We start from the raw sequence: 16,555 nt of genomic DNA on the forward strand, positions 1-16,555 counted from the left end.
CAAGTACCTGTAATTTTGGACTTCAATAGATAATAATAACTTCCAGAATTCACATATTTAAAATTTAAAGTGCACATAATGCCCGTGATGGAATGTAACAGTGAGAGGACACCTGAAAACATCCTCACATCAATAAGTCTTACCACTTGATGTTCCTTTTCAAGTAGTCATAGCTACTGTAAGAGCCAAGAAATCTAGGTGATGGCAAAGCAAACAGCAATAGAAGAATGAAAGAAAAATAGTCATTCTATCTTGAGCATATTATTTCTACATGCTTTATATTAGTCCTCGCAGTTCTCGTATGACAAGGTTGCTTCATCAAAAATTACGTTTAGCAGTGATGTTGATAAAACTTTTACCAAATGCTTATGTACGATGATCCCCTACTGCAGTGTGAGATTTGGTCAGTGAATTAGGCAGTCATGTTTCAAATCAACAGATAACAGAAGTAAAAAAAAAAAAGATTGTGCAAAGCCATTAAGATTGGTATAAATAGTTAGTCAACACACTGAAAATACAAACACTAAATCCAAAACCCTAACCGATTCTCTTGCTTATAGGCCAGTTTTCATTCATCTTTCTTCAGTCTTAACATAACACAACGTTTCTGGTTCTGTACCACAGATCATATGAATGTTCCCTCAGTACAGCACACATTGCAATGGCTCTGTCAGCTCACCCAGTAGCAGAGCCCACACTCTGAAATGCTTCTGACTGTGTTCAACTATCAGCTGTACATTAAAACAACTTACCAGATGCACACTAAAACAACTGTTGATGTGTACTTGAGGAGAGACAGGAAGAGTCATAAACATATCAGTGACTTCCCCTCCTTTTAAATACAACTTCAATGCTAGTCAAAAAATTTCTACATTAGAACAGATTTCCATCACGACTTCACGCTCATGACAGCCAGTATCTTTCAACAGCCACTGTCTTAATGCTTGGGAGGACATTGCCATGAGATGAAGAAAAGGGCTGATCAACTTTTGGAAGTCTGCTTGATGACCATGAGAAGGTGATGCTCAGGGAACTAAGCAACAGCTGTATGAATGTGTCAGTGTCAGTCAGCGATGCAAAAAATCACTTAGAGACGCTATATGAGCTCCTGTTCCCTCAGTACTTATATAAAGCCATTCATCCAACAGCAGAAGTTATAGCTTCACATTCGCTCACTGCTGTCTTCACTCCAGGTGAGCAGCAGCTCCCTTCCTCTGAAAACTGCCCACCTGAAATCACTGCTTCCCAAAGAGGGCTATCATCTAACAGGAATAAAAAAAAACAGACAGACAACTCTCAGCACCTATAGGAAATGCTTGCCAGCTGAGGAACTTCAGAGTAGAAGGGCTGTACATTTTGACAGAGAGAGCAAAAAGCCAGCAGTAACAACACAAACTCAGCCAGCAGCTATGTATAATTATCAGGCACATCATTCTGTTACACACTCCTTGACTAAGGGTCAGCCAAAATCCTAACTGCATTGTTCAGAATTTCCTTGTAATGAAATCACTGCACAACAAAATGCTTCCTTACAACTTGTGCGTGTATAAATGAAGTTCCTGCAATTAAAGCTCTGTTGTTTCCTATGTCATGTTTGTTACAAAATAGTCATTTCTAATCAGAAATGAACTGTGAGAATGAACCAGCATGCAACAACCCATAAATCCCAGTGCAGAGACAAAATGTGGCGAAGTGTACCACTGATTTTCAGTCTACCACACTGAAAAACACAGGAACAAAACCACTACTCAGCCACAGGGGCAGTACTCTCACATTGCTCCAATCAGTGCCACAGAAATGCATCTGCTTATGCGTTCTGTTTTCTTTAAGTAGGAGAAACTATCCCATTTTCTACAGTTACTGACAACTGTAATGTGCTTACACTAATTATTCTTACAAAGCAGCTTTATTAATGGCACAAATTCCCTAGATAAAGAGCACAGACCCAGAAGAGTAAACAAAATTTGTAAACATATAGCTTAGAAAAAATATATACTTTCACAATACATATAAGATTCTTTTTAGAATTTCTTTAATTGTACAAAATTATTCTTAATAAGTATAACTTATTGTTTAACATTTGAAACTGAAAAAGCTATAGATATATCACGTGGGAAAATAAAATCTGTCTTCAGTACCCACAATACAGTATATGGATTGCACGTTATCTGCATTACAAATACTACTGGTTCCTGTATTGCCATTCAAATTTAGTCCTGTATTTTGGGTTGGATTTTTGTTTGGTTTTTTTTTTTGGAAGAACTCATAGAAGTTACCATATAAATGTGCTAGAAAAGCTGAATAATGAGAAGGCAACAGGGAAAAAGGGAAAATTGGCCAAAGGAAAAAGTCCTGAGGACAAATGCTTTCTCCAGTCAGCAATAGTTCTGTGTTTCTAAACAAGCACTCTGCAGCATGCCTCTGGAGGCCATTCTGTCAAGCTGAGTAGTTTTCTCATTTATTTCCACTCAGAATCATCAGTATTTCAATCCTTTCTCTATTTGTACAGGACTGTCCTGGGTATATTTTCTTTCCCATGCCCTCCTATTTCTGTCATGGATTATATTCTTCCTAAAAAGAAAAATTCTACACCTCTTTGTCCCCCGACACATGAAACTGTATCACACTTAAAAACAGTATCAATTTATTTCTCTTAGGCAATCAGATGCTTCTTTCCTCTAAGTACAAGCCCTCAAATCTCTACATCAGAAAAAAAACCCACAATTGAGCAGCCAAAAAATTAGAAACATGACAAGTCAGGAGTGGTAGGTAGAAGTATGGAACCATTTATCTCAACAATTAGCTGTTCTGCAACAAACTACTTAACAGTTAACACTGATTGCTCATGCACTCCCATGTTTGACAACAACACAGGGAGTAACAAATGGACAAGCTGTCCGTTTCAGGAATTCTACCATCTTCACAATTATTTGCTGAGAGCTCACAGGATTCCAACCGAAGTGTCGGTTGCCTTCACTATGGCAACATAGCAATGTGTATACAGATCAAAATGCTCTATCTACAGCTGTTTTGATAGGTGAAAACAATTCTGAGAGCTACTGCAATGCACTGTGAGGCCAATCAAGGCTTTTTGGCCTCCCTACAAGGTCCAGAAAGCAAGACATAAGTGCTCCAATCTTTCTGTCAAAAAAATGCAGGACTAAAAAAAAAAAAAGGAAGTATAATATGCTTGACAGAGAACCAGAACTGCTTAAAGATGAATATATATTAACCCCTGAGCACATAAAAAGTGAAATAAGAAACTGTTACTTTGTGAAGACTTCTTGATTACAATAAAACTAGCAATTCCTTTAAAACCTACCAAGATTTTTTGAAAGATTCCCAAGTTCTCAGTTCCCAGAGAAAAACATTCTAGGTGACGGACCATGTTATAGAAATAGGCATAGGATTAGGGAGCCCCAGCTCAAATCCTTTAAGACAAGCACTAGAACACAAGTGTACTGAGTACACAAGACAGCTTGAATCCACAGTCACAGTATAAAAACAAAGTATAAGTTAGGAAGCTAATTTTTTATTTTACTACAAAAGCCTCATTTACACTAAGCTTGTAATTCTTTCTGCTAGATCTGAATATTAATGGAACAGATATCAAGTAGGAGCGCAGTCAAAAGCTTCAGAAGATACCTGACTTCCAGCCTTCAATAACCAAGACAAGATAGCTTTCCAAATGGACAGCTACAAAAACATGATAATGGTTTGTAACTAAAGAAATTCTGAAGATTTAAGTAACTGTAGAAAGTATTCATAAAATCTGTTAAAACACTTTCCAAGATAACCACCTGAGCTAAATCTGTACTATGAACTTTCACACAACTTCTGTATCAAGATGTTCCAAGTCAAGGAAGTACAACAATAAAGGAAGCAGATGTTTCCATCAACAGCTTAAATTCTGGCATCAACAGAATTCCCCGAAGTATCAGTTTCCAAATGTCAAACACAGCTAACGTGTACAAGCAGATCTAAAGAATAAAAGCTTGCTTTGAACAATATTTAATAACTAACTATTGGACTATAGAAATAATTTAAGTTACTTTAAAAAGTGGTAGGCAAGAGAAGTATCATGTTAAAGGTCCTGATACCTACAAAAACTAATCACATCATTTACCAAAAAGAAGCAGACTAACACTGTATCTATACAGGGAAATGAACTTGGTGGACATAAAATATCAGTTAGGTACCACGATCTCCTGGAACTATTTACAGTGAAAGAAATTCATTTTTGTCCTGTATACCTCCCCTTCCTTCTTTCAAATTTACAAGAAAAAAACCAACAAAACTTACTTAGAATAATTGGTGAAATTCAGCTGATTTTGTGAATGCATTGGCTTAGTGGAGTCAGAATGATGGCCGGCAGGAACCTGTGCAGAAGGTTTGTTCTCAAAATTCCTGCGATCGAAGTATGAGAGCTGCTTTCGATAATACTCTTCATCTTCCTCAGGATCATAATGATTTGAGCGCACAATATCTTCAGGTGGCTTCACTTGAGGTCTCTGTGGTTCTGGGGCCCTAACCAAGAATAGTCATACACAGTCACCTTGCAGTTTTAACAAGGATAATTACAAGAATTTAAATTGTTTCCTAACCTAACTAATAAGAAAACAACTTAAATAATTCTTGTGTAATTGCATGCAATTCCAGTCATCTATGTCATCTTGAGACGTGCCGTCTGTGATGAAAGATAAGAATTTTCTTCATGCTATGTCTCCACCCTTCTTATTTACGCTTCTCTTTTAAACTGTATCAAATATACCCAGCATATCCATCTTATCTTTTCCTTATTAAAAAAGACTTCTTTAAAATTGTTCAAAAACATCACATTGTCCCCTTCTCAGTAATCATGTTCGCGTCAACTGACTTTACCTCTTGACTTCCTCTTAACATAAAGAACACTGACACCATCCCCTCTCTACCCCGCAGTTTCCAGTTTGAACCACTACAATGTACTGTCTGAACGCTCTAATATTGTACACGTTTGATAATCAGTTATGCACCTACCTGTAAGTTGTTTTGTCATGTTCATACTGGCTTTGAGAAGTTGATTTTGGACCACTCACAGCTGCGAGCGTAGGCTTCGGTGCTAGCTCTGGAGGCTGCAAAGAAAAGCATGGCACATTTTCTAACATCTGGAAAGAGGCAGCGTGTTAGAGTAAAAAGAACAGCCTTCTCTTTCTTATTTCCTCAGAATAAAACAGGATGAAAGACTAGTAAAAATGAATAAGAGGTCTTTGACATTGCAAGATCTTTTCTTTAGTTTTCAGCTTCAGCTTTTTAAAACAAATTGCAGTTAGTTTGCTAAGAGGCTAGTTTACAAACAGTAAAGTTCTCTTTCCAAGACAGTATTTTATTACTGGAAATTCATTCTCATCAGTAAAATACAAAATTAACAACATGCAAAACTTAGATGACTTACTTTGACAACTGATGTGTCACTGGAGTCCTTCATTTTTTCCAGAGATGGCGATCTTCTTCTTTCAAATATTTTAACTCTACTACGCACAGACTGTGGTTTCATGGCTGGATCCTCCTCTTCGTCTGCTAGAGATGGTGGTGTAGGCAGTGGTTTACTGTTGGAAGGCAAAACTTCTGGTTTTGTTTGTGATGAAGCCGGAGGAGGAAGAGAAACGCTGGAAGTGCTATGAGAAGGCTCAAACTGTCCAGCTTTAGCATTGTAAGCTTGAGGAGGACCTTGTTCATAGCCCCTCACATGCGGATCAAAGTACTGCTTGGGTTCAGGAGATCGAGATATGGCTGACTGGTATGGCTGAGCTTCTTGTTTATATCTATGTGTGTGTGTGTCATAGCCAACAGGATGTTGGTCTTCATACCGCACTTGTGGTAAGCTGAAGTTTTTGGGCGTGTGCTCATAGCGAGGCCTGCCGTCGTAGCCCATCGGAGGAGGTTCCTCAAATCGGGGTTGTGCTGGATAATAGCTGCGTTCTGTGCTCTCTTCTGTATTTTGTCTGGAATCAAGATCTCTAGGAGGCTGGCTTTCATAAGCTGATCTTGGTTGATTGTAGGGCTGTTTTTCATCGTAATATGACCAGTGCTCCTCATAGGGAGGCACACGATCTTCATAATGTAGTCGAGGGTCATACCCACGAGAAAACTGATCTACGTAGTTTGTGGAATCATACCTATACGTTGACTGTTCATACTCCCTACTTGGTTGTTTTTCTGCATACTGAGCCTGAGATTCGTAGATCAGATTTGGGTCTCTTTCCTGTCTCTGTACTGGGTGATTAATGGCTGGCTGCTTTAAGACATAGCTTTGTCTGGATGCTTCTTCGCTTATATATGGATCCTTCCTGTACACCTGTTTAATAGAGAGGTGTTACAAATTATTTAAAATGAAGAGTGACAAGAGCAAAGTTTTACTCAAAATCAGCTTAAGTTTTCACATTAGGTTTAATTTAGCTCAGAAGTAGAATAATTTGATGCAGTTGTCTGCGATCACAGAAAGCTGAACTTGATGATTCAAAGATTCATTGCAGTTACGTGTTTGAGCAAAAAAACATACACACAGATTAGAACTGAAAGCCAAAGGTAAGTTTCTCATCTGACTTCTGTTGGTGGCATCGTGTTGCTTCCTTTTGTCAGGGGCAGGGTGAGACAGGTTTGTTTGGAAAGTTAAGAAATTTGTAAATAAATTTACTTCAAACATTCCTGGGGAAGCATTTAAAATTACCTAATAAAATGGATTTATCTTCACAATCAACAGGTAAACATGTAAAAGGAAGTTTTGTTGCTTTAGAGAAATAGACTTCTCATCAACAAGATGAAAGAACAGATTTTTCATTAACAAATAGCAGAGCGCTGACAAGCTGAAAAGGCCACATGTAAAGTAAAATCAAAATAAAGAATGAAGCCTTTATAAAAAAAAATGTCATCTTTTTGAGAAGTGGAAAGTATATATAGTTGAAGCCATGCACACAAAATGTTAGATGATGCTTAGCAATTTAGATGCACTGTTTTGTAACCTGAATGATCTCCTGAAGGGGGGGGGGGGGGGAAACAGAAGAATTCTCCAAATAATGGCAAAAGAAAAATAAAATCATGTGCTAGCTTGATGTAGAGCAGGAAATCAGCGCAACAGTGCAGCACAGGTACCTTTGCTGGATCTATGTGCGGCGGTAAGGATGATGGCTCTTGATCTCTTAGTACTACATGAGCTCCCTCAGTACTTGACGTTCTTAAGGGGCCCGCTTGTGGTTGATAAGAGTTGTAAGGAGCAGCAGTAGGCTCCTCTAGTCTGACATTAGTTAGGTTTACATTAGCATTTACTGCAGAGGTTGATGAGGTTGCAGGGTTTGATTCAGGCGACGGGGAAAGGTAAGGGACTGCAGGTGATGCTTCTGCTTTCTGTGAAGTGTTTAAAATATTTTAAATACACTGCTATCGAATCATCGTATGACTTTTTGATTTATATAAAAGTAACTTAGATTGATGCTTTGATCAACTCAGCTACATGCAGAATGAAATGTACTGAAAGTAGCATGCACTACCACTTCCAGAAATCAAGCTGAACTCTTAGAAAAAAAATAAAAACATAAACCAGAGTAGAATGGTACTTTAATCCTCCTATCTAACACTAACATGGGTAGTGCAAGCTGATTCTCCAACTCACTGCAACACATTATTGCTTTTCACAGATTCTTGTACATGTGTAACACTTGCAAGTAGACTATAAAGACAGATATCTTGTTCAAGAAAAATTGCTACCTGAACAGAACCTACAGTGGTCAGTTTACAAAATTATTTCCTTACCGGCTGAGAAACAGTTGCTTTAAATCCTGAAGAATCTATTCTAAGATTTGGCTGCGGCTGAGCTTGAGATGTGTAACTAGTGTAAGTTTGTGTTTCATGATGCATTCCAGAAGAATCTTCTCTAACAGGTTCAGAAGAACGTGTAATAGCAGATTCAGGAGGAGTTCCAACCTCATCATTCAGAGTTTCATCCAGTTCTTGATCAGTATAAGCACCACCTTCTGTATCTGTATCTTCATAGTCAGACGTATGTCTACTGTCTGTACTGTACATAGAATATTCACTACCAGGAGCAGAGAGGTAAGAAAGGCGGTCATCATGTAAATCAAGGTCATCACTTGTAGCACCATCTGCCTGCACCAAACAAAATCAAAGAGTGAATGTTTACTGAAATATCATAGAAACGTAAAATCCCCAAGGTTGGAAAAGACCTCCAAGGTCATCCAGTCCAACCATTCACTAATCACCAATAGTTCCCACTAAACCACGTCCCTCAAAACAATGGCCATCTCCCCTGGGCAGCCCTTTCCAGGGCCAGACCACACATTTGGAGAAGTAGTATTTTCTAACATCCAGCGTGAATCTCCCCTGGTAAAATCTGAGACCACTCCCTCTCACCCTATCACTAGTTTCATGAGAGGAGGCCAACCCCCAGCTCACAACAACCTCCCTTTAGAGAGCGATAAGGTCTCTCCTGAGCCTCCTAATCTCCAGACTGAACAACCCCAGCTTCCTCAGCTGCTACTAAGGCTTGTGCTCCAGACCCCTTACCAGCTCAGCTGCCTTTTGCTAGACACGCTCCAGGGCCTCAATGTCTTTTTTGCAGTGAGGGACCAAAACTGGACAGTACTTGAAGTACGGCCTCACCAGTGCTGAGTACAGAGGGAGAATTACTTTCCTGCTCCTGCTAGCAACACTATTTCTGATACAAGCCAGGATGTCACTGGCCTTGGCCACCTGGGCACACTGCTGGCTCATGTTCAGCCGAGCACTGACCAATACCCTCAGGTCCATTTCCTCTATACAGTCTTCCAGGCACTCTGTCCCAGGCCTAAAACGTCACCTGGGATTGTTGTGGCCAAAGTGTAGGACCTGCACTTGTTCTTCTTGAACCTCATCCCATTGGCTTCAGCCCAGTAATCCAGACTGTCCAGATCCCTCTCTGTAGGGCCTTGCCCCCTGGCAGATCAGCACTTCCAACCAACTTGGTGTCACGTATGCTTTCCTTCTTGCAATATAAAGCTAATAGGTATTTTTAGTGAAGAAGTGAATAAATATTATGCAACTATCTTGTTCTGATCCACAACAAGAGTCTGGTATTTTAAGATGTTAGTAATGCTCAAAATCCATCAGCACATCAGCAGGTTAGAAATCCACAATTCAGAATTTCACAGGAGAGGTTTCAATTGGAAATGTTAATCTTATCTCTAAGAGCCTTTTCTGCAATCTAGCTTTTTAAATCTGTGTACTAAGGTGTCAGATGGCTGCCACCACAAAGAATGGGGCAGTACATAGCATCCACTGAAATCACACTGTTAGACACAAAAAGCTATACTTAGAAGCATTGTCTTCATACTGGAATCACAAGCTTGGAGATTGATCTAAGAAGGTGAAATGAGTTTTGTACGAGCAAAAAAATAAACAGCCCAAGTATTAAAAAAAAGGTAATACTGGACTCATTTGCTTACTTGAAGTCGGCACTCCTCTTGATATTAGTTTCTCAACAGAATGGATCTAATATATGTAGTACAGCAGGTTGCTTGAGAACTGAAGTTTTGGGGAAAGTGTGGAAAAGGGTTCTAACTTTCAGATTTTGTATTTGTGTTCTCAAATTTGAGAGAAGGCAAAAATCAAAAAGCACGTGAAGATATTGCTTACTTTTAATATAAAAAACAGTAACTCCAAGGATAATCCCAGCCTCTAGTACTGATGCAGCAGAGCACACTGAAGTTTGAAGCTTTTGTGAGTATTGGATGCTTTTTCATGCAAAGCAGTAATATATCCTTCAGTAAGAGGTGTCAACAGGCAAACATTCCCACGGTTACAGCTGTGCTACATGCACAAGGACAAGCATACAGCCCTCATTAACAGAGAAACTGCACTAACACAATGACAAACCAGTTCTGAGTAGCTCATACAGTCACAAAGCATTATTATTTTAAAGCTTCAAATGATCATTAAAATCATAATGAAGAAAAAAGGAAAACAGATTCCATTCCAGCAATATATGCCTGTGTCTGCAACATCAATAACTTCGAACGCTGATACATTTTTGCTGCTTCATCTCTCAAACCATAGTTATTTCTTACCTTTCCTTCAGAAACCCACACCAGCTGGTTCTGTTGCTGCTGAATTGCTTCTTTTAGAGCTCCATACCATCCTTCATTCATTGAATTCAAGTTAATGGTAGCTAGAAGTACAGCACAGTAGTTTGACTTCTGAACTCTGTAGATTTTTTTAGAATCATCTGTACCCCAGTACTAAAAATCACTAAGTTGTAAGATCTAAGCAGTAATTTAAATATTGCTATTCAAAGCAAACCTAAAACCTGATGTGGTTAGGGTTAGCAAAGATTGAGTTAACAGTAATGTGAAGCTTTACTTTAGTCAGACTGAAGTTTTTAACATCCTCCTCCTAATTATTCCATATATGATTAAAACTGATGATCATCTTGCAATACCACCAGATTTTTTTTGTAATATCATTTTGATGTTTCAAGTAGCTCTGGCTTAATTTCAAGAAGAAAAATTGACATCCTGTCACCTAGCATTAAGAGCAAATTAGGTGGCAATTTTTACACAGTACAACAAAAACTACTGCTGAAGCCTGGAGACAAGTTACTCATCACACTTCTCACACAGCTATTATGGATTAATTAGTATTGATTAATTGCTTACTTGTAAAGAGGTGGTGATTATTTTTGCGTAGCTTGTGAGCTCTTTCATATAGCTTCCTGGCACTTTTTCGTGACTCTGGGCACAGCCTCATTCTCATGGTCTTCACACCCTGCTTAGAGTCAGGGTTCAGAAACACTACAATAGGATACCACTGTGCATAATTCAGGCGGTCCACTGCATTAGGAGTGACATCTAACAAAGCGTGTTTGTCCTGTTACAATAAGAAGAGCAGAAAGAAGGAAGTGAAGCACTCAGTAAGATTTTTGCTACAAATTTCTTTTGTACTTCCTTTAAAGAGTTTATTAATTCAAAGTATTGATTTTAAATCTTTTCTATTTGAATAACCAGACCAACACAAGCACCAGGCTACACGGGCACATTTCATTTAGCAGTTAGTCCACAATTATGACACTTCAATATTTATCTTCCTATATAAAAAAAAAACTTCCCTGAAATCAGCAGTATATTAAAAATATATATACAAAAAAATATGCAAAGATTTACGAGGTAAGAAAAAAGCAGAGTTAAACATAAGACCTTGTGTGTCTCCTAACACACCACCCACTTTCTCCTACAAAAAAGTTTACTCTCTGAACAAGAAATCTTTGACAGTTTTTAACCACTGCAAGACTCATATGTAATACTTAGCACACAGTAACCCCTGAGCTTTCTGCTGAGATGTCTCCTGTTCAGCTATCAGAAAGGTTTGCAGCTAGTTTTTACATTAGAAACTAATAGGTGAGGAGTGGAGGATCAAATAATGAACTAAGATCAGAGGTTCTCATGATATTAAGGAAGTGAGAATGAAGGACTCTCCCCTCTACCTTTTGCAGAGAATTCTGAAACTATCTGTTTGTAATCAAGAGGGCAGGGGGGACATACTGTGACTGTAAGCACAGAAGAAACTTAGAAAAGCTGAAAAGGAGCGTGAACAACACTCCTTGGAAAAAAGCCTAGAAATCCTTTTAGACCGCACTTATGAAGAAGGGATTTATTTATTTTCCTGTTGACCAACAGAAGGTGAGGAAGCTCTGGTTGCACTTTTATCTTCAAAACATCAACATTTTGTTTGATGTTACCAGCTTTACTCTTGTTTTAGACAAACAGTGGCAGTAAAAGACTTACTCTATCAATTATCTGTTTTATTGTATGAAGACGAATAATGCCAGAACTACGTTGGTCGGTGCCAGCATCTCTCGGTTCACTTTCTGGTAGAGAAGACATAGTAAAAATCTGTTTAAGTTTACAATATAACCTATATTTCCTTACTAAAATAAACCAAACTATTTTATCACTCAGCATAAATTCAGGTTGAGGACACTCCTCTAGCTTTAAAATACGAGAAACAGCTACCCATCAATTTGGCCACAAAAATCCCAACACCTTTGCAGAAGCACTTAGGAGTAAGATAATGTACTGAATTAAATTTTAACTTGGGAAGGCTACAAATAAAACAAACATTACTTTTGCCTACAGAGAATCATCATCAATTAACCAGTGAGAAAGCTTATATATAGTCTGTTACTTAATATTGTTAACATTTTATTACTTTAGTTATTAATGTATTTAGCAACAGAGGGACAAACTAGCAAGAGAAACTTGACAAATTCATAGCTGCACAAAAACTCTTTCTCACACTTACTTGCAATCTGAAAGATATCTGGTTCTTCTCTGGCTAGTTTCTCTCGTGCAACATCAGCTATTGGACCAAAAATGGTCACAGGTCTGAGAAACCCAGCTAAAACAGAAAAAAATAAATGTATAGATAGATAAGTGGCTTAAAACAAATGCAACATACTTTGAAATACAAATACTAAGCAACCTTCACAACTTGCTAGCATGCAACAGTAAATGTTTAAGAATAAAACCATACCCTCCCGAAGAACAACTCTTTCATAGGCAGGAAACTTGGTCTGAACAGGCTGAGCAGAAAGATCTTCTCTACTTTTTCGGAGATTTCTTTTTGAGCTACGCAAACCTCGGAATCTCCAGAAATCTGCTCGATCTCCTCCTGCTGTCTTTGGAAGTGTGTACTGTACACTAGCTAGCTGTTCAGCTCTAAGACAACAACAAAAAAACAGCAAGTTACAAAAGAAGGCAGCTTCTGATGCTTGTCTACCATCTGCTGAATCAACTTTTCCTTTTTTCTTCTTAGAAAACTAAAGAATGAACTACACAGGCCAACATCAGATTTCTAAAACTTTATCTAACTTTGTGTCTTGCATTCAAAAGAAAGTTCTGTGTTACAGCAGTGATTCTTTTTCCTGTGGATGTACTAGAGTTGAAATCAAATAAAGGACCAGCTATCCGATGTCAATCTGTTTTCTGTTTTTAACAATCACTTTTTCCCAACTGAACAAGTTCTGCAGACAGACGTCCAGCAAGCTTATACACAACTGTTACACAGATGTATAATTAAAAACTGCAGTCTTCAAACAGTAATGCAAATACTTCAAGATCGTACCTGTTTTTGTTAGGAATGATACCTCTTTCAACTTCCTTATGATTCTTGCCAATTCGAATCGCCAGCCATGAACCCAGTTTGCCATTATACAGAGTGTCCACAACCCGGAACACTTCACCTTTGTTGAAGCTGAGTCCATAAGGAGATTCCTTTTCATATTCAAAATGAGTTCTGATATAGAAAGAATCCCCTACATCAGACTCAACAATGCGACGATAAACTAAGGAAAGAAAAAAAACTTGCTGTTATACTAATTCCATGTTTTTTTTTAACTGTTGTAGTTTGCTTTTTTTCATTTAAGAAAAAAATTACTACCGTGTCAACCCTGTAGTCCATTTGAAGCAGTAGCCTATTCCAAAGCCAGAAATACTTTTAATAGCCTTTGTAAGACGTTAATCTCCTGCTAGCCAATAATTATCCCTTCTTAACTGTAGTCTTTTTATTTTTTAATCAGAATCTGATTCTAATCAGTCCACTGCATTGTTTCTGAAACACAAATACTTACCATCTTTCTTCTTCTGTGCCAAAATGGTCACTTCTTCGCCTTTAGGGAGATCAAGCAAAAAAAGGACAGCTTCTTCTCTGATGATATTTGTGAAGTCTACGTTATTAACCTAGCATCAATGAAGTAATCAGTTTGATTTAGCATACATCATTTAATAGACATGCAGCTACATAACAGGTAAACTGAATTTGTTTATTGCTGAAGTTGTTTACTTGGCTTAATATACTTGCACACCAGGGGCATGGATCTCAAGACAACATTTACAGCTCTAACAAAGTGCGACTGTTTGAGAAAAGTATAACTTCTGGAACATTAGGCAGCTACTCACTTTGACTTCTTTAAATCAATATTATGGAGCACCAGTAATATTAACTGTAATACACAGAAACCTATTTGAGAACTTAGTGGCCCAACAGGTGAAAAAATTTTCTTTGAACTTAATTCAGGATCAGAAACAGAACATAAGACTTACAAACTTTCCTAGCAACAGTAAATTCTGCTGCCAAGTCATCTAATAAACATGCATTACAGAAACAAAATCCACTCTGGTATGACAGAACACCTGTGGTATTATATTCAACATACCCTGAGAATTTGGTCTCCTTCCTCTAACCCTTCTTTCGCTGCAGGGCTGTCCTCCAGAACACCAGCTACAAATATGCCAACATCATTGCCACCAGCAAGCCGCAGGCCCACACTATCTCCTTTTCTGAATTTTACCAGTTTCATGCTTGGCCTAGAGATTTAGAACATATTTCACTTAGAAGTGTGTGTGTAGCATAAAGTATTTCAGTAACTGAGACTGATGACATGCATAAGATGTGCCCATTGCTTAAACCAGGGGATATTATAATATGCCTACCATTCGTGGCTTATCAACCATACCATTATATAACAGACACATCTGCAGCACTTAAAAATAACAAGAAAACAACTTACTTTACTTGGGTAGCAAGGTTTGTCTTCAGATAATACAATATTTTAAATGAAGCATTTTGACACTCCCTTCCAAAATGTTCCCCTTTGTGTGCCAGCACCGATTTGTTTTGGCTCATCAGGGAGTAAGATGAATTTGTGAGATTACCTGAATTAGAATCTACTCTCATGTACACTGATGTCCATAAAGGAGATTCAGTTGAATTAGACTCATTTGCATACATAAAATGTACATTCCTGCAATTATTTTAATTGGTCTCCAATAATTAGAAAAGTATCTTGCTACAGTATCTCTCCCCTCTCTGCAGATGGAAAAAGGCAAGAGGGATGGGAATGCTCAGGGAACGCAAAACAACCAACTCTTCTCTTCAGCTGATCATTGTAACTGCTCATATCCATGTAAAATTAATGGACTTAAAAATGGTTTATTACATAACACAAGTGTCAACAAAGCTCAGGAACGAGCCTGAAATTTTATTCTAATATTTCTGAATAGAGGTATCAGAACAGTGTGCTGGACTTCACATCAGGACATTTGTAAATGTTTTTCATTAATTTGGAAGAAATACTGTTTTGCTTAAGACCCAGGCAACGTGACTCGAAGAGAATTTAAAATTACATTACCGAAGCATTCCATCTTCATGAGTTGAATTGGGTAAAGGACCATCAGATGGACTGACTGGTAAATCCACATCTGGCTGACCTCCTTGTGCATATACTGGCTTTGGTTCTATTAAAATACAGAAGACATTAAATGTCCATTTGTGCATTTAAAGATGAGAAAAGCTTAACTTCAGAGCTTCTTCACTAGACTTCCTCTACCCACTAACCCATCTTACACTAGAAACTCAACAGTGGAAACTTGCAACAGAAGAAACCTTGTCATTCAAAGCAAGGACATCGACACTGTAAAACTGCAAGAAGCAAAAAGTTTTATGGCTCTCTCAAGATCATTTTCAGCCCTGCTCTTTCCTTTGAGTAAGGCACACTTAGATGCGTCTAACGTAACTTCCCACATTTACGAGAACCGTACCCAGTCCTGAATGCCCCAGTTCAAAACAGAAAGGGATCTCCCAAAGGGAGTCCACCAGAGAGCCAGAAAGATGATAAAGGGCCTGGAGCATTTCCTGTCTGAGGAAAGGCGAAGTAACCTGGGTCTGTTCAGCCTGGGGAAAAGACAACTGAGGAGGATATCTAATAAATGTTCATAAACATCTAAAAGCACATGGGAGGCAAATGGGTGAGGCCAGGCTCTTCTCAGCAGTGCACAGTGATAGGAAAAGGAGCAGTGGCCTACAACTGAACAGAGGAGGCTCCATACAAACATGTGGAGGAACTTCTTTACTGTAAGGGCACGGGAACAGGCTGCCCAAAGCAGTTTGGAGTCTCCTTCTATGGAAATACTCTAGGTTTGTCTCAACACCTACCTGTGTGACCTACTGTAGGGTAGCTGCTTTAGAAGGGGAGTCATATTCTACCTCTTGAGGTACCTTCCAACCCCTGCAATTCTGTGACTTCCCTCACTAAAGAGTTCTTTGATTTACACAAAAAAAGTACTTCACGGAAGAAAAATACATCTAACACTAGAACCAGCACTGCACGACTTGAGGATTTCAGAGGAAAACATCACTGCAATCATCTTCCAGCAGTGGACACCATTACTGTCTATTATCTGCTACATGGTTGCACATGTTACAAGAATTGGTATTTAAAGCATTACCTTGACACCCCTGAAAGAAGCCGATTTTAAACTATGCAACCTTCAAACTAGGCTAATGCTCCTTTCTGCGTAATCTAGCAATCAAATCACCTTCTTCTCAAATCACTGAATAGACCAGTTTGAAATAGAGTATTTCAGACAATTTGGTAATATACTTCTTCTATTGTGATATATATATTTATTTTTTCTCTTTACTGTACAATAGCATAGCATTCTTACTATAAGTCTTTAGTGACCTAAGCCTTTGA

At 38.4% G+C, this 16,555-nt stretch overlaps 1 protein-coding gene across 7 annotated transcripts in view; it reads right to left on the reverse strand.

Annotated features, from left to right (window-relative positions):
• Positions 1 to 16,555, reverse strand: part of TJP1 (tight junction protein 1) — a 154,986-nt gene that overhangs the window by 9,025 nt on the left and 129,406 nt on the right. For 5 of the 7 annotated variants that reach the window (XM_065733757.1, XM_065733755.1, XM_065733754.1 and 2 more), the window contains 14 exons: positions 15,212 to 15,317; positions 14,237 to 14,387; positions 13,652 to 13,760; positions 13,147 to 13,366; positions 12,556 to 12,740; positions 12,325 to 12,420; positions 11,808 to 11,890; positions 10,683 to 10,893; positions 10,095 to 10,195; positions 7,786 to 8,139; positions 7,129 to 7,380; positions 5,432 to 6,334; positions 5,017 to 5,111; positions 4,303 to 4,527 (listed from right to left, as the gene is read on the reverse strand). In XM_065733757.1, coding sequence (XP_065589829.1) covers positions 4,303 to 4,527; positions 5,017 to 5,111; positions 5,432 to 6,334; positions 7,129 to 7,380; positions 7,786 to 8,139; positions 10,095 to 10,195; positions 10,683 to 10,893; positions 11,808 to 11,890; positions 12,325 to 12,420; positions 12,556 to 12,740; positions 13,147 to 13,366; positions 13,652 to 13,760; positions 14,237 to 14,387; positions 15,212 to 15,317 — 3,091 coding nt within the window. The remainder of the gene's footprint in view (positions 1 to 4,302; positions 4,528 to 5,016; positions 5,112 to 5,431; positions 6,335 to 7,128; positions 7,381 to 7,785; positions 8,140 to 10,094; positions 10,196 to 10,682; positions 10,894 to 11,807; positions 11,891 to 12,324; positions 12,421 to 12,555; positions 12,741 to 13,146; positions 13,367 to 13,651; positions 13,761 to 14,236; positions 14,388 to 15,211; positions 15,318 to 16,555) is intronic. The other 2 variants (XM_065733761.1, XM_065733758.1) reach the window with 1 other exon arrangement.

The sequence above is a fragment of the Cyrtonyx montezumae genome, unplaced genomic scaffold (assembly GCF_038088225.1).
Source record: "Cyrtonyx montezumae isolate F1298 unplaced genomic scaffold, pur_monq_1.0 scaffold_17, whole genome shotgun sequence".
Taxonomy (NCBI): domain Eukaryota; kingdom Metazoa; phylum Chordata; class Aves; order Galliformes; family Odontophoridae; genus Cyrtonyx; species Cyrtonyx montezumae.